The sequence below is a fragment of the Callorhinus ursinus genome, unplaced genomic scaffold, assembly GCF_003265705.2.
Source record: "Callorhinus ursinus isolate GAN/ISIS: 27379988/994484 unplaced genomic scaffold, GSC_fseal_2.0 scaffold21, whole genome shotgun sequence".
NCBI lineage: Eukaryota > Metazoa > Chordata > Mammalia > Carnivora > Otariidae > Callorhinus > Callorhinus ursinus.
The window spans coordinates 2,800,789-2,825,695 of NW_027397083.1; the positions used below are offsets into that span (position 1 = coordinate 2,800,789).

General features: G+C 38.0%; 2 protein-coding genes and 1 pseudogene across 2 annotated transcripts; all 3 read right to left on the bottom strand.

Annotated features, from left to right (window-relative positions):
• Window positions 1-5,348: 5,348 nt before the first annotated feature.
• Window positions 5,349-11,524, bottom strand: LOC112829732 (olfactory receptor 5D14-like). The gene is given in 3 exon segments (XM_025879446.2): window positions 5,349-5,759; window positions 5,762-6,043; window positions 11,504-11,524. Coding segments are annotated over 3 exon segments (714 nt in total).
• Window positions 11,525-12,245: 721 nt separating this feature from the next.
• LOC112829733 (olfactory receptor 5D13-like) lies at window positions 12,246-13,174 on the bottom strand (annotated as a pseudogene).
• Window positions 13,175-23,199: 10,025 nt separating this feature from the next.
• LOC112829589 (olfactory receptor 5D13-like) lies at window positions 23,200-24,150 on the bottom strand. Its single transcript, XM_025879263.2, is given in 1 exon segment — window positions 23,200-24,150. A coding segment is annotated over 1 exon segment (951 nt).
• Between the last annotated feature and the right edge of the window lie 757 nt (window positions 24,151-24,907).

Consider the following 24,907-nt stretch of genomic DNA (forward strand, 5'->3'; position numbering starts at 1 on the left):
AAGACTCCACCCCAAAACTGCTAGAACTCATACAGGAATTCAGTAAAGTAGCAGGATATAAAATCAATGCACAGATATCAGTGGCATTTCTATACACCAACAACAAGACAGAAGAGAGACAAATCAAGGAGTCTATCCCATTTACAATTGCACCCAAAACCATTAGATACCTAGGAATAAATCTAACCAAAAGAGGCAAAGGATCTGTACTCAGAAAACTATAAAATACTCATGAAAGAAATTGAAGAAGACACAAAGAAATGGAAAAACGTTCCATGCTCATGGATTGGGAGAATCAACATTGTGAAGATGTCAATGCTACCTAGAGCAATCTACACATTCAATGCAATCCCCATCAAAATACCATCCACTTTTTTCAAAGAAATGGAACAAATAATCTTAAAATTTGTTTGGAACCAGAAGAGACCCAGAATAGCCAGAGGAATACTGAAAAAGAAAAGCAAAGCTGGCGGCATCACAATTCCGGACTTCCAGCTCTATTACAAAGCTGTCATCATCAAGACAGTTTGGTACTGGCACAAAAACAGACACATAGATCAATGGAACAGAATCGAGAGCCCAGAAATGGACCCTCAACTCTATGGTCAACTTATTTTTGACAAAGCAGGAAAGAATGTCCAATGGCAAAAAGACAGTCTCTTCAACAAATGGTGTTGGGAAAATTGGACAGCCACATGCAGAAGAATGAAACTGGACCATTTCCTTACACCACACACAAATATGGACTCCAAATGGTTGAAAGACCTAAATGTGAGACAGGAGTCCATCAAAGTCCTAAAGGAGAACACAGGTAGCAACCTTTTCGACCTTAGCCGCAGCAACTTCTTCCTAGAAACATCGCCAAAGGCACGGGAAGCCCGGGCAAAAATGAACTATTGGGATTTCATCAAGATAAAAAGCTTTTGCACAGCAAAAGAAACAGTCCACAAAACCAAAAGACAACGGACAGAATGGGAGAAGATATTTGCAAATGACATATCAGATAAAGGGCTAGTATCCAAAATCTATAAAGAACTTATCCAACTCAACACCCAAAGAACAAATAATCCAATCAAGAAATGGGCAGAAGACATGAACAGACATTTCTCCAAAGAAGACATCCAAATGGCCAACAGGCACATGAAAAAGTGCTCAACATCACTCGGCATCAGGGAAATCCAAATCAAAACCTCAATGAGATACCACCTCACACCCGTCAGAATGGCTAAAATTAACAAGTCAGGGAACAACAGATGTTGGCGGGGATGTGGAGAAAGGGGAACCCTTCTACACTGTTGGTGGGAATGCAAGCTGGTCCAACCCCTCTGCAAAACAGTATGGAGGTCCCTCAAACAGTTGAAATTAGAGCTACCGTTCGATCCAGCAATTGCACTACTGGGTATTTACCCCAAAGATACAAATGTAGGGACCCGAAGGGGTACGTGTACCCCAATGTTTATAGCAGCAATGTCCACAATAGCCAAACTGTGGAAAGAGCCAAGATGCCCATCGACAGATGAATGGATAAAGAAGATGTGGTATATATACACAATGGAATATTATGCAGCCATCAAAAGGAATGAGATCTTGCCATTTGCAACGACGTGGATAGAACTGGAGGGTGTTATGCTTAGTGAAATAAGTCAATCAGAGAAAGACATGTATCACATGACCTCACTGATATGAGGAATTCTTAATCTCAGGAAACAAACTGAGTGTTACTGGAGTGGTTGGGGGTGGGAGGGATGGGGTGGCTGGGTGATAGACATTGGGGAGGGTATGTGCTACGGTGAGCGCTGTGAATTGTGCAAGACTGTTGAATCACAGATCTGTACTTCTGAAACAAATAACGCAACATATTTTAAGAAAAAAGAAAAAGAAGAAGATAACAGGAGAGGAAGAAAAGGGGAGTATGTCAGAGGGGGAGACGAACCATGAGAGATGATGGACTCTGAAAAACAAACTGAGGGTTCTAGAGGGGAGGGGGGAGGGGGATGGGTTATCCTGGTGATGGGTATTGAGGAGGGCACGTTCTGCATGGAGCACTGGGTGTTATGAACAAACAATGAATCATGGAACACTGCACCAAAAACTAATGATGTAATATATGGTGATTAACATAACAATAAAAAAATTTTTTAAAAAAGAGTAATGCCTTGAAATCCGCAGCAACCTTTAATGGTAACCAATGACTTTGTTTTTCTTTTTTAAAAGTATCTAGATTTAAATTTTTAGACTTAAGCACATTTGATGCCTTTAAATTAATTGCAGTCTATATTCATTTGTATGTCAACTATAAGCTAGTTGGAGCCATTTCAAATTGCATCCTATGTCTCTTTGAAATGATATGACTAGCTATTAATACTATTCTTGCTTTCTTGGGGTGCCTTGGGGGCTCAGTCGTTAAGCGTCTGCCTTCAGCTCAGGTCATGATCCCAGAGTCCTGGGATCGAGCCCTGCATCGCGTTCCCCCTGCTCAGCAGGAAGCCTGCTTCTCCCTCTCCCACTCCCCCTGCTTGTGTTCCCTCTCTTGCTGTGTCTCTCTCTGTCAAATAAATAAATCTTTAAAAAAAATACTATTCTTGCTTTCTGGAAAATCAAGTTGCTCAAGGTTCATTAAATCTCTACCTCAGACTTCAGATCAGCTATTTGTCCAGAAAAGCCCCAATTCTGTTTAGAAAGCAAATATTTCCTTCCAGAGAAATTTGGGGAATAAGGATGTACATTGCTACTGTGTTGTCATTATTAGTAGTAGTATTTAGACGAGCAAATAAGAAATAGTTTCAACCTAGATTTCTAATTCAAATTAAGATGAAAAGGTTTTTTACTTACCTTTTCTTACTTTAGAGCTCTAATTTTTCTTTCATGCTGATAACCTTAGTTTCAATGGCATTTTAATATTTACTTATACTAAAATAAACATGCATGATGAGAAGGTATACTCGAAGTGCTGTCCTTTAGAGAAAACGTTTTACACCGTGTGATCATGTTTCCAACATTATAAACAGATCCGTTATTATTTGTTTTCAAGTTTTAAAGATTTATTTTTACTTTTTGACCTAAATGTATGTCTTTTAAAATATGTCCAAAATCAAATTTCCCCTAAATCAAAGCTTTATTATAAGGTACATTCCTAAGAGTTTCCTTATATCTCTTCCTCTCCTTATTAATTTTGTTTCCTTTCCCTCTTCTTTCACACAAGTTATCATACTAGAAAAACTTTTCTACATCTTGTCTTTATTCACTTAAAAAAAAAATGTACTGGAGAACATGGAAAATGTCCTCCACAGCAATTAATAGAAACCTTCCTCTTCCCATTTTCATGACCAGATACTTTTTTATTGTGACTCATAGGTTATTCAACCACCTTTATTTTGGAATGCATCCAGTCTGCTGTTATTATAGATAATGCTAGTGAGTATGTTACTTATAGTTTTTCTGCTACTCTGTCTTTGGGAATGATTCCTAGAACCATGAACGTTGAAAGAAGATGAATGTGTATGTAAGGTTGCTAGTAGCTCCTATCACATGAAACATGTGATCTTCTTGACCCCAATGTATAAAATGTCTATTTCTCTGCAGATTGACAGACAGGGTACGTCATTAAACTTTAGGATTTTTGTCATTCTGATAGCTGAAAAGTGATAGCTCAGAGCAGATTTCATTTGTATTTCTATTATTTTGAGTCAGCTTGAAAAATTCTTCAAAGTTTAAAGGCTATTATTATTCCTTTTATATAGACTACTTAATTTTATTTCATGTCTATTTTCCTATAAGATTGTCATTTTCTTCTCTACTATATGTGATATACGTAGTGACTTTTTCTCAGCTTTTCATTTCTCATTTTAATTTCTTTTGTGTTGTTTTGCCAAGAAGTTTTGTATATTCGTGTAATCCAAGTTTTAAACTTGCTTTTAGAACTCTCTTTTGGTGTGTGAAATAACGAAGAGATCTAGTCTTATCTTTTTTCTCATATGGTTCTCTATTTGTCTCAATATGACACTGTATTTAATAACAATGACTTTAAATTTAAAATAAGGTTAGCCTTCCTATTACAATTTAGTTGAACATAAGGAATAGCATGGAGGACATTAGGAGAAGGAAGGGAAGAATGAAGGGGGGGAAATCGGAGGGAGAGATGAACCATGAGAGACCATGGACTCTGAGAAACAAACTGAGGGTTTCAGGGGAGAGGGGGGTGGGGGGATGGGTTAGCCTGGTGATGGGTATTAAGGAGGGCACGTATTGAATGGAGCAGTGGGTGTTATACGAAAACAATGAATCATGGATCACCACATCAAAAACTAATGATGTATTGTATGGTGACTAACATAACATAACAAAATAAAATTTAAAAAAACAGTTTAATTGAATATTTAAGGTGTTTGTTACCAGATATTTGTGCTTGTTTAGTCATTCATATAAACATTAGAACAGAAACTTTGAAATATGATTCCTCGGTATTCCCAAATAGAACATATATTGCCTTTATCCCAGGCCTGATACATATGAGCTAGACTAGATAATGCTTGCAGAGATTTCCAGACTTGATAATACTGGGAATGCAGCCTTCTGAGTAATCCTACTCAAGCATAATGTAAGAATATTGAAATGACTCCAGAGATTGTCGCAGAAAATCTAGGACAAAACTAACTTCTGTGACCTCTCAGACTAATAGCCTTGATATTATCATGAAAGGAACACTAGATTTATAGTCAACAGAGTTGAGACCCTTTGATCAGAGATCAATGATTTCAGTCACTTCCAGACTAGTTTCTTGAAACTCTGTGTCATTATCTACACAACAGGTGTAATTGTCCTTGCCCTGTGTCCTTCTCAACATAAGCTGTTTGAAGTATAAGACCATCTATTCATAGAATATATAGAGCCCAAGGAATGGTGTCAGAAAAGAATCATCACCCTCTCCTCTTAGCACACAGCATGTCCATCTGCATCTCCCAACAAAGACAATGCTTTAGTGACTACAACACACATAACTTTAAAAGCAAGTAACTTGGCTTCGTACGCAGTAATGAATCAGAAAGATCTTTTCTATGGTGAGTTAACATTATCCTTCAGTAACTGCATTCTCCACACTGAACCATCTCTTGGGCTTTGTAATATTTTATGTGTTTGTTTTTAGACAATTTGAGGAAATAGAAGCTTTATGGATCAAAATCCTATGGAATTCATCCCAGAATTAACTTGCATCTTCTGGGGATTTGAGCTTACCAATTCACAATCTATTAACATCAAAGTCATATATAAAAACCTCATGCACACATATGTTAAAGGTTTTACAAGGCTCTGTTCCCATTGTTCTCTGGGATTAAAAACATCTGTTGAGATTAGTTCAGTGGAATGGGACTTTTGTTATCTATTAATTTCCGGAGGGCATCCTTCACATCTTTATTCCTCAGGCTGTAGATCAGAGGGTTCAACATAGCATTGATGACTGTGTAAAATACAGAGGCCACTTGGACAGTTTGCCTGGAGTTCTTGGAGTTGGGCACACAGTGGAGGGAAAGGATGGTCCTATGGAAGATGGTGATGGTGGTCAGGTGGGAGGCACAGATGGACAAGGCTTTTCGACATCCACTGGCAGAACAGATCTTTAGTACAGTCACGAAAATAAAAATGTATGAAGTGAGGATGATCAACGGTGTGCTCACCTCGTTGAAATTGGCAAAGCCAAAAAGCAACAGGTGGGGAATGAGTTTGTCTGAGTTCGAGACAGCAATGAGAGCAGTATATTCACAGGAAAAAAATGGTTGATTATGTTATGTCCAGAAAAGTTTAGCTGGAGAGCATAGCAGAGGAGTACCAAGGGACCAAACATGCCCCAGAGATATGAGCCAGACAGCAGCAGGGCACAGAGCCTCTGCGACATGACCACTGTATAAAGCAGAGGGTTGCAGATGGCCACAAAGTGGTCATAGGCCATCACCGTCAGCAGGAAGGATTCTGTCACCACAGTGGTACAGGACAGGAAGTACGGCAACATGCAGCTGAAGTAGAAGATGCTTTCATATGCTATGACCAGCTTGGGTCAAGCAGCTCTCACTCTTGAGAGCTTTCCTGTATCTTCATGTAATAAACTTCTATCGCTTTACTCTCTCTCTCTCTGTCACACACACACAGAAAAAAGATGAAAGAAAAGAAAGAAAGAAAAAAAGAAAGAAAGAAAAGAAAGAAAGAAGAAAGAAAGAAAAGAAAGGAAGGAAGGAAGGAAGGAAGGAAGGAAGGAAGGAAGGAAGGAAGGAAGGAAGGAAGGAAGGAAGGAAGGAAGGAAAGAAGGAAGGAAGAAAGAAAGAAATTGCCAGGGGTGCCTGGGTGGCTCAGTCGGCTAAACTTAATGCCTTTGACTCAGGTCATGATCCTGGAGCCCTGGGATCTAGTCCCACATCAGGCTCCCTGCTCAGCGGGGAGTCTGCTTCTCCCTCTGCCCATCCCACTGCTCCTTCTCTCTCTCTCTCTCTCATCTCTCTCTCCCTCAAGTAAATAAATAAATAAAATCTTAGAAATAATTATACCATATTGCGGTGTGTATATCCACACATTAGCTAGTAATGTAACATGTACATAACCGATAGTAAATGTTTGCACATAAATGCATAAATGAGTGAAAGAGTATGAAAAAACGTGCAATGCTTGTCCCAAAACATACATACTATACTTTGCCTGTATACACAAATCAATTAAAATCTTTAAGAAGATATGTTTCTATTCTAAGTTCAAAGCAAAATGTTAGAGAAATCTAGGAAAACAGCATAGCAATCCCATTTTAACACCTTTTGTTTATTAAAGGCTATTTCTCTCACTGAATAGATTAGCTTCTGAGGGGTTCAGAAGGACAATGCATCCTTTTGACTTCTGTGGAGTATACCCTTTATTAGGGTTTAGACCCAAAGGGTTAGCTTCTCTTATAGCCCAGACACTGTATAGATAAGTCCATATGGTCCCAAGATTTATCAGGTAAGATTCCTCTCAGAATTAACTCATTTATGAAAGTTTATACGCCAATTTCAGGTGCATTTAAAGAGGATGTGAATAAATATCCATTTCCAGCTGGTAAGTTAATTCTATTCTTTGTAAAATATTTGGAAAATGACTTAAAGCCAAATATTTCCATGAATGTTAACCTTTCTTTAATATTGTTGGGTTCACAATTGGATAGCATTTACAGTGACTTAACATGAAAAGTAAAATAAAAGAAGATCCTAGTTACCATATCAGGGAAATAATAACCCCACAGTTTCATAGAAAACCTGAATGAACTTACCTACTACAAAGAAACAGGCCACCAACCCCCTGCCACCGTTTCTCAGTAAGCTGAGTATGACTGGGCCACCCAGGCTGTTATATCTAAGTCTGTAGCCCTAGAGACTCAGACTCTGGAGATCATGAGCAACTCATTCCTCACAAGCATCAAAATAGGTAATTAAGGCAAATGCCGGGTGTCGTGTATGATTTTTAAAGACTAAAATTTCCTCGAAATTACATGAAAAAATTGCAGCTTCAAATTGACTACCAGGCTTTGCTGGCAGGTAATTAAAATGTCCTCTGGATGAATAAAACTAAGGTTAGGTAATATTTCCCTAATCCTGCCTCATCTACACCAAAATTCAGTAGGCTCCTTGATTTTGGAGGGCACATATACTAATTTTAGGCAAGTTACTCTAACCCATCTACAGAGTTACCCAAAAGTCTGTCCATTTTGAGTGGGTCCCAGAACAAGAGAAAACTCTAATTAAAGTCCAGTCTTCCATGACAGTTGCTGTGCTATTTGGGCCATATCACCCAGCATATGTAATTGTCCATCAACATGTATTTGCAAATAACAAATTATATAGAATTTTGGATAAGCCTCTATAGTGAATTACAAATCAGGCCTTTGGGATTTTAAAGCAAAGCATTGACTTCCTTTGTAGGTAACTATCCACCTTTTGAGAAACAGCTTCTGGTTTTTTCAAGGACCATAATAGAGACGGAATGATTTGACATTAGGCCACTAAGTTACTATGCAACCTACACTCCCCATCATGGACTGGATGTTGTCTATCTCACAGTCCATAACATCGGGGATGCACAACAGTTAACAGCACTCACAAGCAATTTACTACGGTCCATACTCTTGTATTACTTTCTCCTTCAAAGCCCGGGCTAGTAACCTCATGAGTTATTCCCTATGACAACCTGAATATGGAAGAAAATGCTGGGCCTTATTTTCAGATGATTCTGAGCAATATGCTAGCACCACACACACACAGTTGTAGCTCTACAATCCTGCCCTTTTTACACTTGGTTATGGGCCATCTTTGTTGTCAATACTTTAGAGGGATGGAGTAATCACCTCTAGAATGGGTTATGTGCTCTGAGTCTGAAACCAGGATACATCGGTATTTCTCCAATAATTTGTGGGACCCAGAATTTATGGGTCCAGGGTGGAAATGGAAGCGGCTCCTCTACCTATTATCCTTAATGATCCACATGCTAAATCTCTGCTTCAAGTAAGAAACCATGAGCTGCAGTAGTTTAGAGGAGTAATGTTTCCACTAGGGAACACAGGGATGGATCTATGAAGCTGGAATTGTGACTTGTTTCACCAAAAAAAAAAAAAAAATGCAGTGGGAGTGATATTAAGTAGATTCTGGGATAGAGACACAGAGATGCCTTACAGCTGCTGCTTCCAGGCTTTACACACTGTACTGAGATCACCATATAAGGAAGCCAGTGTAACCTACTGCAGATGAAACACTGTGAGAGAAACTGGGGCACTCCAGCCACGTCAGCACCAAGTCACCTAACACGAGTGACTTCATTTGAAGTTTTAAGCCCCAGCAGAGCTCCTAAATGATTGCAGCCACATGATGAACCAAAGTCAGACTGGCAGAAGAATCCTGCAGTCAGGGGTGCCTTGATTTCGGCTCGGGTCATGATGCCCAGGGTCGTGAGATCAAGTCCCACATCAGGCTTCATGCTGGGGCATGGAGCCTGCTTAAGATTTTCTCTCTCCTTCTACCCCTCCCCCACCCCCTACACACACTCTCTCTTTAAAATAAATAAATAAATCTTTAAAAAAATTAAAATATAAATATTATATATAAAGAATATGTATTATGTATATAAAAATATATATATATGCATGCACATATATATATAGAGAGAGAGAGAGACAGAGAGAATGGCATGTGGTTTAGGAGGCAAGAGAGAACAGCAGAATCCTTCCTCTTTTGTGCACTATACAAACCCCTAAACAATTTCTACCTTTTCTACCCTTTCTCTCATCTCACAGCTTGTTCTCAACATCAGCCAGACTTTTTCTTTTAAAATTTTAGTTAGACCAAATCACTCTTGTAAACCCCTGTGGTGTTTCTCCATTTCACTCAAAATAAAAGCCAAAGTTCTTCAAATGTACTACAAAGCCCTGCTCGATCATGTTTCCTGCCTTTCTGACTTCCTACCCTACTGTTCCTCACCTGGTTCACTCTTTCAGAAACTGTCTGCAAAGATTTGAATGATTCAAAGGATTTTAGGGGAGTATATTAGGACCACAAGGATGATGAAAACTTTAGTTCTCTAATTTAAAAGTTTCATATATTTACAGACTTGTGCTTGTTATAAAGTTTGTGCAATTATTAAAATTTCATAATTAAAATCATTTTTATTTTAAACATAATCAAAATCATTTTAATAATTATTTAAATCGTTGCCAATGGAAGAAAGGAGAAATGAGGAGTTCATTCTATAGGCTCTCTAGGGACTCCATACACAGACATGAGTCTACACCAGCTGAACTTTATTTAAAATAAAAGCTGTTGGGTTAAAGTCTTGCTACCCAGAGTCTGGGTCCAATGGCTGGGATCACCAGCATCACTTGGATGTCTATTAGAAATGCAGAATCTTGGGCCCCCTACACACCCACTGCACAAAAATCTGCACTTTACAGCACCCCCAGATAATTTGTATGAATAATAAACTTTGAAAATCACTGGTTTTGATACCTTTGGTTTAATGGAAATTCTGGTGATTTGGCAAGATATTCCACTAAACTAAAAATAAGTAAATGAATATACTGACATATTTTTTTCTGCCTTTCTCTTCATGGTTGCTGATCACCTATTTTCCTCTTTTATCCACAAACTACCTAAGTCCAAAGAGAATTCATCCTTTCTCCATTTCCAAGCAAATGTAACACAACATATGTAATAAATCAATACATTCTTAAGGGTAGTGATTGATAATGGTTACTTTGTCATAAAGGTCTTGGAAGAGGGAGTGTATATATTTTGTATCCTTTAAAAACACAACACTGCACACACATGGAGAAAGAGAATCATACAGTCCTCCCTGGTGGAATAAAAACAGAAAGTTGTTTCATTTCCGGGAGTGAACAAACCTTGAGTTGCATTATCTGGAAAGTGTGCAATATAGTATATTAGTAATTGGTCAGAATAATATGGTAAAGTTATGTGGAATCCCTACTTTATAACTGAGGAAAATTAAAAGTAGGATACCTATTTATTTTATAATTGTTTATTTTCACATGTAAGACAAAAGTTTGTGTCACTTTTAAAGCATAAGATGAAGTTAAAAAGTCATATTTAAGATAAACACACTTGCTCTTGGAGATGCGATTATCATTTAATTTCTAAGGTGATGTAGAGCAACAATGTTGCATATCTGCGCAGTGTATATCCTGGGAATCTTGTGTGATACAAACCATGATTAGCAAGAAATAAACACAGAGAATATTTTGATTTTTTTAAGTCAATCACTGGGTTAAGGCTAACAAATAAATAATCAATTTTATTTTGTTTTTTTAAACGACTTTATTTATTTACTTAAGAGAGAGAGTGAGGAAGAGAAAGAGAGAGAGAGCAGGAGCCAAGCCAGGGAGGGGCAGAGGGAGAGGGAGAAGGAGACCCCCTGCTGAGCAGGGAGCCTGACAGGGGGCTGGATCCCAGGACCCTGAGATCATGACCTGAGCTGAAGGCAGATGCTTGCTTAACCAACTGAACCACTCATGCGCCCCTGAATAATCAATTTTAGAGAACATTTCAATCAAAACAGTTGCAACCTTGCCGTATTTGTCTGGCAGATGAAGCTATACCAGGAGGTAAAATGTGTAATTAACTAAAGATTAACCTTTAAAAGCAAAACAGGAATTAACAAACTATGCTTGAAATGTATTACAATACACACTGTGTTAGTAACTAGCATTTACAAAATCAGTTTTGACACATCAGGCTGTGAGACATGTGAGATAAATAACTGAATTTTGTTTTGTTTTGTTTTTGGTCCCCTTGATAATCCTTTTGTTAATTTGTGTAAAATAATTTTTATTTGGTATTCAAAGTCATCATGTTTCACATCACTTCCTGTACTAAATAAAAGTACAAGAGGCTCATGGAAGAAAGAGCAAAGAAATTGGCCAGGTCTTAGAAAGAGCACCTCCAGGGTCATTGCTAATTCTTCCATATTTTCATTCCTAGTTATTTACCAATTTTCCGAATTCCTCCATAACCCTAAAATTCTCATTGCTTTCATAGAACTGATGAATGTTTTTAAAATGATTTGCCATGCCAATATGCAAGTCAAGAGACTTGGATTTTATGATCTGATATTTACTGTTAAATAAGTTTCTTAAAATTGCTGCAGTAAGTTACCACAAATGTGGTAGCTTAAACCAGTGGAAATGCATTCCCTCATAGGTCTTGAGACCAGAAGCCTGAAATCAAGGTGTTGGCAGAGTCATGCTCCCTCTGATGTTCTAGGGGAGAATCCTTCTTTGCATCCACCTAGAGCCCCCTGGTTGGTAGCAACGAAACACCAATCTTCACATAGCCTTCTCTGTGTGTCCTTTTTTCTGTCTCTTATATGGACACACATGTTGGATTTAGGATCCCACCTAATCCAGTGTGATCTCATCTCAATCCTTATCTTAATTACATCTGCAAAGATCCTATTTTCAAATAAGGTCACATTCTGAGCTTCTGGGTGGACATGGATATTTCGGGGGACACTATTCAACTTGCAACACTATGTTACTTCACATATGATTCATAGCTCTTTTACTAAACTTTGGAGTGAATAGAAATCAAAGGATCAAAGAACTGGTTTATTACAACAATAGATTTTAAAATCCAGTGAATTGATGAAATGATTTGAATCCATCATCTCTACTAGAAGCATCAAACAATTCTCAATATAATAAATCAAATCGTTTTTGTAACTACAAATCTTCAACAAAATTGTATTAAGTGATTTATTAACTTCCTGACACTCTCCTTCACATCTTTGTTTCGGAGACTATAGATCAGAGGGTTCAGCATGGGAATTACCACTGTATAAAATAAAGAACCTACTTTGACTATGAGCCACGAGTTTTGGGAGTTGGGTACACAATAAAGGAACAGGATAGTCCCATGGAAGATGGTGATGGCAGTCAGGTGGGAGGCACAAGTGGAGAAGGCTGCAGAAGACATTTTTAAGACCGTGACAAAAATGAAAATATAAGTAGTGAGGATGATGACCAGGCTCCTCACCTCATTGAATATGGTGATGACAAAACAAAACACTTGGCGGATTTAGGGGTCAGAGCAGGAGACAGAGACAATGACAGAGTGCTCACAGACAAAGTTATTTATGATGTTAGAGCCACAGAAGGATAATGTCAGAAGAAAATAGGTGAGTGCAGGGAGGAGACTATACCCCATATGTAGGGCCCTGCCACCAACGATGCACACAGCTTTTGGGACATGACAACCGTGTAGAGCAGAGGGTTACAAACGGCCACAAATCGGTCGTAGGCCATCACTGCCAAAATGAATGTTTCTGTCACTGCACATATACAAGCCAAGAAGAACTGCATGATGCAGCCTATGAAAGAGATGATTCTGTCTTCCACCACCAAGTTCTCCAACAGTTTGTGTGTAACTGTGGTGGAATAACAGAAATCGGCAAAGGACAGGTGGCTGAGGGAAAAGTACATGGGCGTGTGGAGTTGGGGACTGACGCTGATGATCATGATCATGCCCAGGTTGCCCACCCCAGTGACTGTGTAGATGGTCAGGAATACCAGGAACAGGGGAATCTGGAGGTATGCGTATTCTGAGAAGCCCAACAGGGTGAATGTGGCTCCAATACTCTGATTTCCTTCTGCTAACAACATGATCACAGTTGGAGAAAAATCTGAAATAAAATAAAAATAATAACGATGATAATAATGATAGCACATTTCTATGACATTTACCATGTGGCAGGCATTGTGCTAAAACTTTAAAATATATTGATTCAGATCTTCAAATAACACTGTGAATTATAAAATAAGTAGCCTTATATTTTACTTAAGGATGGGGAGGCATGTATAAGTTAAGGAACTTGTTTGAGTTTACACAGCTTATTAGTGATGAGCTGGGTATGGAAATTGATCCTGAGTGACAGAACACAAATTAAGTTTAGGGACAGATAGAAAACAACTGTACGGTGTTGTAGAAAACATGTGTCAGTTTCCTCATTCTGAAGATCTGTGCTTTTTCAGAGCACTAATATAACAATGAAGATAAATTTAGCACTCAGATTTATAATGGAAGGATCAGAAGTAAACATTAGAGGCAATGATACCTCTCAAGTTAGGATGTTCAAACTGAAACTCATAGGAAAACAGCCTTTAGAAGTCACCCCGGGAATTTTGAAATTTTCACACATACACACACACACACACACACACACACAATATGTGAATGTTGACAGAACATAGCCCTGGCTGCATATCCTCAAGCTTTCCACTGATTCCATCCAAATGCGACAATAATCCCCTCAGTGTTCCAAAAACAATGTAACAACTTGGTAAAATAAATAAAGTTGCCTTTGTGTCATGCTGTTCCCTCACTCCTGTGTTTCCTTTCCTACTTAAGTATTTTCTCACTTACTGTCACGGATGCTTTCAGCATACTCACCTAGATTCTGTAATTATATCTTTTAACTTTCTATTAGCTTTTTATCTGGTAACTTTACTAAGCATACATAATATTAAATACTCATAGAATCTCTGAATTGGAGAATGACTTAAAATGTGTTTTCCTCAAGCCTCTCGAACTAGAGACTATGGCAATAAACACCTATGGTTACATAATCACCCTGAAAATTTCTAGTGGGGACATGGGTTTCCATTAAAGCTACATATGTGATTATCTTGTTGTGAGTCATACAATCTTTATTTGTACCTGTTACTTTGAGAAAGCAAAGCATCTTGTATTCACAAGGAGTTTATAACCACATAAATATCTTAATCATTTAACAATAATTAAAAAAATAAATTAACCAGTAACAGGCACATATTTGAAATGTTTAGATAAAAAAAAGGCTATTAGTATGCATCTCATAAACAAAGACACCATTTTAGATTTTTCTGACCAGATCAAGGTAAAAAGAAACTATTATTTCCTTCGTAGCTAACTTCTATTTGTTGGTACTCATGAAAAAGAATTTTCTACCTACAGAAAAGGAATGGGTGGGAAAGTGACAAAGAGCTAATGAAAGAAGCATGTGCTTGAAACCTAGATTTAAATTCAATTTCAGGCTTTGTCATTTACTATGTGATCTTTGGTGAATGACTCATTTTCTGAGCCTCAGTTTTGTTGGTAATAATGACAGGTTGATACATATTGCACTGGCGTCCAAGTATTAAATTAGGAAATGATGTTCATGTACTTAAAACAGAGTCTAAAAATTGTAGACTCCAGGAGATGTGGGTTTATGCACTCTCACCCTTTTAAAAAAAATTCTTAGTGCTATGACTAATTAATGTTATTTTAAACCCTTATATTATTAAAAAAATATAAGCAATAGCCATGTGGGTACCGTTTGGGGCACTACAGGGAAGCCCACTTTTCTTTCTCAAATCTCCTCTTGACTCTGTTCATCTTATTTTGCCAATTACCGTCCTTCAGTAAATTCTCTCTGTTTCCCCCTTTGCCTTCTCATTATTATCTGATTCTTTCTGTCTTCCCTATCGAATCTCAGGTTGGCATGTGTGCAGTCTTAGCAAACTGCAATCATTACTCAGGTGGACTACAGTAGCCGAGGTACAGCCAGCTTCCCTGTAGCACTGTTAGCTTGCACTGGGAGAACAACAAATTCTTCTTGCCTTGATTACTGTGGCTATTAGGACAGTCGTTGGCTCTGAAAACTTGGAGTTCTTTCCATTCGCTAATTTATCAAATCTAAATGTCTCTGCTCAGTTTTACCTGAAGCCTGAGCCTAGCCATTCCCCAGCATCCAACCTTCTATAACGCCAATATTCCTGGCTGATAATCAACAACACATGCTCATTTATTGTGGCTTATTTGATTTTTCTTTTCTTTGACCCGAAATAACTTCTTTTTCTCTGGTGTGCTGATGCCACACTTGCAATATATGAAGCATTAAATGAAAACTACTATCACAAAGAAATTTTCCCTTTTCACTCCAGCAATATTTTCTACATTCTTGGTATACCTGCAGACATGACTCTCAGAAAATCAAAATTTCATGATCTATTGTGTTCACTATTACTTTATACGTGCTATTCTTATCTCCTATAAGATTTTGGGATGTTGAGGACAATCTCAGATTTTATAATATTCCTCTTAAATTTTCAGTGTGACTGTATTATGCTAGGCACATGGTGGATATCCTCAAGGTAAAAATCAGGATGATACCCTAGGGAAGGGGGAAGAAGTCAAAGTTCAACATGTGAGCTTGCAGAAAGATGGTCTCCAGAGATATCATGGCATTTAGACTAACGAAGAGTGTTCCCTGTCTCAAAGGTTGTAGGACTTCAATGACCCCCTTATTAATGAAAGATTACACAAAAGAGATCAGCCAACCTGAGACCAACTCACCTGAACATCCTGTTCCTACTATTAACAGTATCCAAGGAAATTTCCACTCAGAATTCAAACATTAAAAATATTAAGAAGTTGGTAAATATTGCAGGAGTAGACAATAATTTTAATTAATGTGACAGGAATATATTTCTTTCTTAGAACCTAGAAAAACTCAGACAAAGGTGAGAAGGAGGGAGGGAAGATGGGAGAGAGGGAGAAAGAGAATCTGACTCATAGGAACAAAGTGGAGGGTTTATGTAAGCCTCCGTGACCTCAGGGACTTAGACCCCAGAGAATTTGTATTGAACAATTTCTGTTTTACATCAAAAAACTCAGCAATTAGATTGAATGCTAGCTGGTGTGGCATTTTACAAGAATGTAATTTCTTCTTCTTTTATTTTTGGTTGCTTGTACTCATTCTATTGGGTATTTGCATTTACTTTACAATTCTTCCACCAACACTCATGGGCTGATTCCTATAACAGGAGTATTTAACTTTCTTTTTTTTTTATTTTATTATGTTATGCTAATCACCATACATTACATCATTAGTTTTTGATGTAGTGTTCCATGATTCATTGTTTGCGCATAACACCCAGTGCTCCACGCAGAATGTGCCCTCTTTAATACCCATCACCAGGCTAACCCATCCCTCCACCCCCTTCCCTCTAAAACTCTCAGGTTGTTTCTCAGAGTCCATAGTCTCTCATGTTTCGTCTCCCCCTCTGATTCTCCCCCTTCATTCTTCTCTTCCTGCTGTCTTCTTCTTTTTTTTTTTTTTAACGTATAATGTATTATTTGTTTCATAGGTACAGGTCTGTGATTCAACAGTCTTACACAATTCACAGCGCTTACCATAGCACATACCCTTCCCAATGTCTATCACCCAGCCACCCCATCCCTCCCACCCCGCACCACTGCAGCAACCCTCAGTTTGTTTCCTGAGATTAAGAATTCCTCATATCAGTGAGGTCATATGATACATGTCTTTCTCTGATTGACTTATTTCGCTCAGCATAATACCCTCCAGTTCCATCCATGTTGTTGCAAATGGCAAGATTTCATTCCTTTTGATGGCTGCATAATTTTCCATTGTATATATATAGCACTCCTTCTTTATCCACTCATCTGTCAATGGACATCTTGGCTCTTTCCACAGTTTGGCTATTGTGGACATTGCTGCTATAAACATCGGGGTGCACGTAACCCTTCAGAACACTCAATTGGTATCTTTGGGATAAATACCCAGTAGTGCAATTGCTGGGTCGTAGGGTAGCTCTATTTTCAACTTTTTGAGGAACTTCCATACTGTTTTCCAGAGTGGTTGCACCAGCTTGCATTCCCACCAACAGTGTAGGAGGGTTCCCCTTTCTCCGCATCCCTGCCAACATCTGTTGTTTCCTGACTTGTTAATTTTGGCCATTCTGACTGGTGTGGGGTGGTATCTCATTGAGGTTTTGATTTGGATTTCCCTGATGCCGAGCGATGTTGAGCACTTTTTCATGTGTCTGTTGGCCATTTGGATGTCTTCTTTGGAAAAATGTCTGTTCATGTCTTCTGCCCATTTCTTGATTGGATTATTTGTTCTTTGGGTGTTGAGTTTGGTAAGTTCTTTATAGATTTATCCCTGGCTGCAAGGTTGTTTCAACATCCAGAATTCAATCAATGTGATACAATACATTAACAAAAGAAAGAACAAGAGCCATATGATCCTCTCAATAGATGCAGAAAAAGCATTTGACAAAGTACAGCGTCCTTTCTTAATCAAAACTCTTCAGAGTATAGGGATAGAGGGTACATACCTCAATATCATAAAAGCCATCTATGAAAAACCTACAGCGAATATCATTCTCAATGGGGAAAAGCTGAGAGCTTTTCCCCTAAGGTGAGGAATGCAGCAGGGATGTCCACTCTCACCACTGCTATTCAACATAGTATTACAAGTCCTAGCCACAGCAATCAGACAACAAAAAGAAATCAAAGGCATCCAAATCGGCAAAGAGGAAGTCAAACTCTCACTCTTGGCAGATGATATGATACTGTATGTGGAAAACCCAAAAGACTCCACCCCAAAACTGCTAGAACTCATACAGGAATTCAGTAAAGTGGCTTTTATATAAAGATGTAAAATCAATGCACAGAAATCAGTGGCATTCCTATACACCAATAACAAGACAGAAGAAAGAGAAATTAAGGAGTCGATCCCATTTACAATTACACCCCAAACCATAAGATACTTAGGAATAAATCTAACTAAAGAGACAATCTGTACTCAGAAAACTATAAAAACTCATGAAAAAATTTGAGGAAGACACAAAGAAATGGAAAAACGTTCCATGCTCATGGATTGGAAGAACAAATATTGTGAAGATGTCAATGCTACCTAGACCAATCTACACATTTAATGCAATACCTATCAAAATACCAACAACTTTTTTCAAAGAAATGGAACAAATCATCCTAAAATTCATATGGAAGCAGAAAAGACCCCGAATAGCCAGAGGAAGGTTGAAAAAGAAAAACAAAGCTGGCGGCATCACAATTCTGGACTTCAAGCTCTATTACAAAGCTGTCATCATCAAGACTGTATGGTACTGGCACAAAAACAGACACCTAGATCAATGGAACAGAATAGACAGCCCAGAAATGGACCCTCAACTCTGTGGTCAACTAATCTTTGGCAAAGCAGGAAAGAATGTCCAATGGAAAAAAGACAGTCTCTTCAACAAATGGTATTGGGAAAAGTGGACAGCCACATGCAGAAGAATGAAACTGGACCATTTCCTTACACCACACACAAAAATAGACTCCAAATTGTTGAAAGACCTCAATGTGAGAAGGAGTCCATCAAAATCCTCAAGGAGAACACAGGCAGCAACCTCTTTGACATTAGCCACAGCAACTTCTTCCTAGAAACATTGCCAAAGGCAAGGGAAGCAAGGGCAAAAATGAATTATTGGCACTTCATCAAGATAAAGTTTTTGCACAGCAGAAGAAACAGTCAACAAAACCAAAAGACAACCGACAGAATGGGAGAAGATATTTGTAAATGACATATCAGATAAAGGGCTAGTATCCAAAATCTATAAAGAATGTAATTTCTTCTAAATCACTGGAAACAATGTTTCATCAACCTACCTCATGAATTTCCTCTAAAATGTAATTATAGAAAATATAGAAATTGACTTAGAAAATATGGTTATTATAGTAAAAACGAGAAGGAAAAATCATCTAATATACAACCACTCAGAGATAACTGCTATTGACATTTGCTGTGTGATTTTTCTATTTTTCTCTGCAAAATGTGTTGTCTTGAGATATATAAACAACATAATTTGGATTCTAGCTTTCTCATTTAATATGAAATAATCATTTCTTTGTGGAAACATTGATTTACTTAACTGAAACTAATTTTTTTTCAAATATGGGCAATCTATTCTTCCAAGGTTATATTAATACAATTGAATATTATAATCTTTTTGTGTCCATACATTCTTAAAGATGACAAATGTATTTTGGAAGTATGTTTCTCTCTAAAAGCAGTGTCAACCAACCTATTGGTTCTACTTTACCCAAATACCACCCTATTAGATCCATTCAACACTTTCCTTGGGCCCCTGACAACCTGACCAACTCTTGCCAGGCACTACCAGGAACCCATAACATAACAGAGGCTATTTTATCACAAGGAGTAGAATTATTTATTGTAGATGACATGGCCTTGCTCCAGAATCCCTGGGGTCCGCACTGTTTTTCTCCCACTGGGATTGTCCTCGGTTCCATACTGCCTCTGCTCCCCACCACTGACACCTCTGCACCCAGGGAATGTGAATTATTTCTGATTTCCTTTTAAAATTAGAAAGGGGGACACCTGGGTGGCTCAGTCAGTTAATCATCCAACTCTTGGTTTCAGTTCAGGTCATGATCTCAGGGTCATGAGATCAAGCCCCACATTGGGCTGTGTGCTCAGCGGGGACTCTGCTTGAGATTCTCTCTCTCTCTCTCTCCCTCTGCCCCTCCCCCTGCTCACACACACACACACACTCTCTCTCTTTCTCTCTCTCTCTCAAAAGTAAATAAATCTTAAAACATGAAAAATAAAATTAGAAAGGAAAAGAATACATTTGCCAAATCAATGATTGCTTGCTATGTGCTTTAAGCCATGTTCATCTGCACAAGGGCAACAATTTGATTGCGTTTTCCATGGTCTGTAGTTATTCCCCAAGATCCATCTGGTTTCCCTCTGCTTGAGGAACTCTTCTTATGACTTATTTTCTTGGCAGTTACCAGCTTTTTCCTTCACATTCACATTTGCTGCTTCTGGGAACAGACTGAGCAGGTTTGGCCCTTGCAGAGGGACAATACTGAGAAAACAATCTAGCACTGCTTTGTGGACACACGAGAAATTTATTTCATCAATTTATTTAAGAAATTAGCGATAAATTGAAAACTAAAGAAACCCTAAACTCATGACCAATTTTCCCTGTAGGGCATTTATTGTGTTCTGGGGTGCTGTGGAGGCTGGGTATCTGAATCAGAAGGCAGACAGATATGCCCTATAGAAATTTCATGGTGCTTAAGAAGAAGAAAATTAAAAATCTCACTAGAGAATTGAGACCTTCCACAAAGGCTAGACCATCCCCCATCTCCCCCCTCACAATGTCTGTCTGGCTATTAAGCTGCATTGGGCAGCAGAAGAAAGAACTGAAGTCCAACAGCAGAGTTGTGGAGCACAAAAATCACACACTTTGAGATCTGAGGGAGGTACATACCAGTTAGGTCTCAGTCAAAAGCCAACCACACTCGAGGAACAGGGATGAATCACAGGATGGCTAATTTTAAATGTTTCTTTGCTAATTTCTGGAAGACCTCTCTTCCCCCTTTTTATCAGTAGGCCTTCTAGGACTTTTATGACAAATCATTCTTCTAATTTTCCTCTGTTTAAAGCCAAGAATACTGGTTTTCTTGCCTTGACCAGGCAATTTATTCATATATGCCGCATCTGTCTTTCCTCAGAATTAATAACAATTTGAAAACCATTCTTTTATAAACAAACCACACTCTTACCTCGACTCTCAAAAGGACAATTACATGAGGACAATTATGCCTCATTGGTACAGTTTTCAAAGTCTCGGTATCAGAAGGTCATCAAAGATACAATAAGGGGTGCCTGGGTGGCTCAGTCGTTAAGCATCTGCCTTTGGCTCGGGTCATGGTCCCAGGGTCCTGGGATTGAGCCCCACATCGGGCTCCCTGCTCAGCGGGAAGCCTGCTTCTCCCTCTCCAACTCCCCCTGCTTGTGTTCCCTCTCTTGCTGTGTCTCTCTCTGTTAAATAAATAAATAAAATCTTAAAAAAAAAAAAAGATACAATGAGAACGTCATCAAAAGCACAATGCAGGACAAGATTTACGTACATTAACAACTAGATCTATGGAATACGTATATAAATACAAATTTCTCTATGTTAAACTAACAAAAACTTTCCATATCTTTCCCACTATCTCCTGTTTACCTTTCAGTGGCTTGTAGAAACAGCTCTTCATGAAAGAGCTAGACTCCTTCTAGAAAAATCACTTTTTATTTTATTTATTTATTTATTTTAAAGATTGTATTTATTTATTAGAGAGAGAGAGAGAGAGAGAGAGAGAGAGAGAGAGCACAGCAGGGGGAGTGGCAGGCAGGGGGAGAAGGAGAAGCAGATTTCCCACTTAGCAGGGAGGTCAATGTGGGGCTTGATCCCAGGACCCTGGGATCATGACCTGAGCCGAAGGCAGACGCTTAACTGATTAAGCCACCCAGGTGCCCCGAAACATCACTTTTTAAAGGAACAAAATAAAAAAAAGTTCATAAAAAGGCAAAAATATCCCCCACACCCTGCTTTTCTTACTCTTCCATTCCCCGTATTATTGCATATACCAGAAAGGACAATTTTCTCTTCAGTTAAAATAAGTTGGATTTCATTTCTCAAGGATGAATACCTAAAAAGGGAATTGTCAAGGTGTGTGGGAAGTGTTCATATAACTTCAGAAGACTCGGCTAAACTGTTTTCAAAGTCATTTCACCTTTTACCCCCATCTGAAATGTGTGAGCATTCTGTTTGCTGCACATTTTCACCAATACATGGCATTTCAGTCTTATTTATTTTAACCATTCATGTTGGTGTGCAGTGGTAGCTCACTGTGGTTTTAATAAGAATTTCACTGATGACTAATGATGATTATTATATTTTCATATGTTTATAGATGATTTGTATGTCTGGCTTTGTCAAGTGTCTGCTTATAGATTTCACCTTTAACTAGGTTGTCCATCTGTTTTGAGTGTAAAGAGCTTTTTATATGTTCTACAAACAAATCCTTTATCAAACATGTATATATACACTCACACACATATATGTGTGTGTGTGTATGTGGCAAACATATATATGTGAAATATTTACTCCCAACTTGTGGCTTACATTTTTATTTTCTTACCAAGGTCCTTTACCACAAAAAAAAAACTTTTACAACAGATTATTATGTTGATGAAGTTCTTTTTATCAGTTTTTAGAGGATCCATCCTTTTTGTGTTTTAGCTAAAAAAAATTTGCACCCCAAATTTCAAACGATATTTTTTGTATTTTATTCTAAAATTTTCTAGTTTTAATTTTTATGCTTAGAACTGGGATCCATTTCATTGAATTCAAGTTAATGTCTGTGTGTGGTGTGAGGTAAGAGTTAAGCCTCCTTTATCCATATGGATACCTAGTCTCTTTCTGCAATGCTTTTTAAAAATCATCCTTTTTCCATTGAATTATAATGACCGTTTGGTGAAATTTAAAGGACCAGATATGCTTGCGTCCGTTTAAATTTTCTCAAATAAAAGTCAACTTCTGCCATTCAATATAACAAATAGCAAAAGGTCAGCTGCTGTATAAGGTGCAGTGAACTGAAACACCTGTTAAAACCATCTCTGGAAGAGGAGCAGCCTGATTGCAATTCTAGGGGAACCATTCTAGACCTGCACATATTTGATGAATGGGCAATTAGTTTTATTTTGGACACATACATATAAAATTACACTAAGTGATAAAATATTTTAAAATAACTTTACAAATATTACATAATACGATCCAATAATTTTATTTTTTTTAATTTTGGTTTACATGTCTGGAGATATTTCACTAAAATTAATGTACAGAAAAATCAATAATCATAAAATGTACTGCCATAGATATATTAACTAATAGCCTGTTGAAAGTGATTGGAGTCATCAACTGCACTACAAGAGTTGAACAATCTCCAGCATAGTAGATCAGTTTTTTTTCAGAAATTAAATAATCTAACAATATTATATTGAGTGACAAAGCAATTTTGCGACAACTAATCTTCTGAATGTGTCTTTCACATCTTTGTTCCTAAGGCTGTAGCTCCAGGGGTTCAGCATGGGAATCACCACTGTGTAAAACACAGATGACACTTTAACTATGAGCCAAGACATTTTAGATTTAGGGATACAGTAAAAGAACAAGACGGTCCCGTGGAAGATGGTGATGGCTCTCAGGTGGAAGGCACAGGTGGAGAATGTTTTCCGGCGCCCACTCGCAGAAGGCATCCTCCTAACCGTGATAAAATTGAGTATATAGGACATCAGAATAATCATCAGGCTGCTCACCTCATTGAATATGCCAATAATAAAACACAGCAACTGGCTGATATAGGGGTCCGAACAGAAGACAGAAACAATTACATAGTGGTCACAGATAAAATTATTTATGATGCTAGACTCACAATAGGATAAAGCAAGAAGAAAATATGTGAGTGTCAGAGAACACACTATGCTCCATGAGTAAGACCCAGCCACCAGGAAAGCTCAAAGCTTCTGAGACATAGCTGTGGTATAGAGCAAGGGGTTACAAACTGCCACACAACGGTCGTAGGCCTTCGCTGCTAACATAAAAGTTTCTGTTACTCCAAATATGCAAGCAAAGCCAAACTGCATAAGGCAACCGGAGAGGGAGATCGTTCTGTCTTCCGCAATCAAGTTCTCCAACAATTTAGGTGTAACTACAGTGGAAAAACAGAAATCTATAAAGGACAAGTGACTAAGGAAAAAGTACATGATCATGTAGAGTTTTGGATTGATCTTGATGATTATTATCATGGCCAAATTTCCTACAGTAGTGACCATATAGATAGACAAGAAAACCAGGAAGAGTAGAATCTGGAGTGCTGGATATTCTGAAAAACCCAAGAGAATAAAAGTGGGTATGATACTTTGATTTCCTTCAGATAACGTCATGATTCCTGTTGAATAAAGAACCAAAGTTAGTTCTGAAAAGTAGAACTGAATGGAAGAGAGAAACAGAGAAGAAAGAGGCTTCATAGGCTGCTGTGAAGTTAACATAGAATAGTGACTCTCAAAGTATGGTCCCCAAACCAGCAACAGCATGAGTGCCTGAGAAGTTGTTAGGGATGCAGATTCTCTAACCCCATCACCAACTTTCTGAATCAGAAACTCTAGAATGGGGCTCACAATTCTTGACTTAACCAGTTCTCCAGGTGTTTTTGATGTCTGCTAAATTATGGGAACCACTGGTATAGAAAATACATATATTAATCATTTTATTGTTTAAAATTCAGCCCTTGCTAGTATTATTACTATTGAATTGAAATATAAATTTAGAGCACAAAAGGAATTGTACAAAACAGGGGCAAGAGAGCCAGAAAAGAGGCACAGAGTGTTTTGTTATGGTTCTAAGAATTATACTAAAGATGAAGATCACTTGGCATTGCAAATGGTGCCATGTAAATCTTAGTATTAATTGTTTTTTACATATTCAATGTTTTCTAGGCATTATACAGAATTAAATACCCCTGGAATTTATGACTTGAAATAAACCTTAAAATGTATCTAGTCTGTACCATCCACCTAATGCTTGAGAATCCATTACAGACTCTTATTCATGAAATAATCATCTGGCTTCTATCAAAACTTCCACTAAGGGTGTACTACCTCCAGGGGTAGTTTTGTAGGTCTTTTATTGACATTTTGCTCA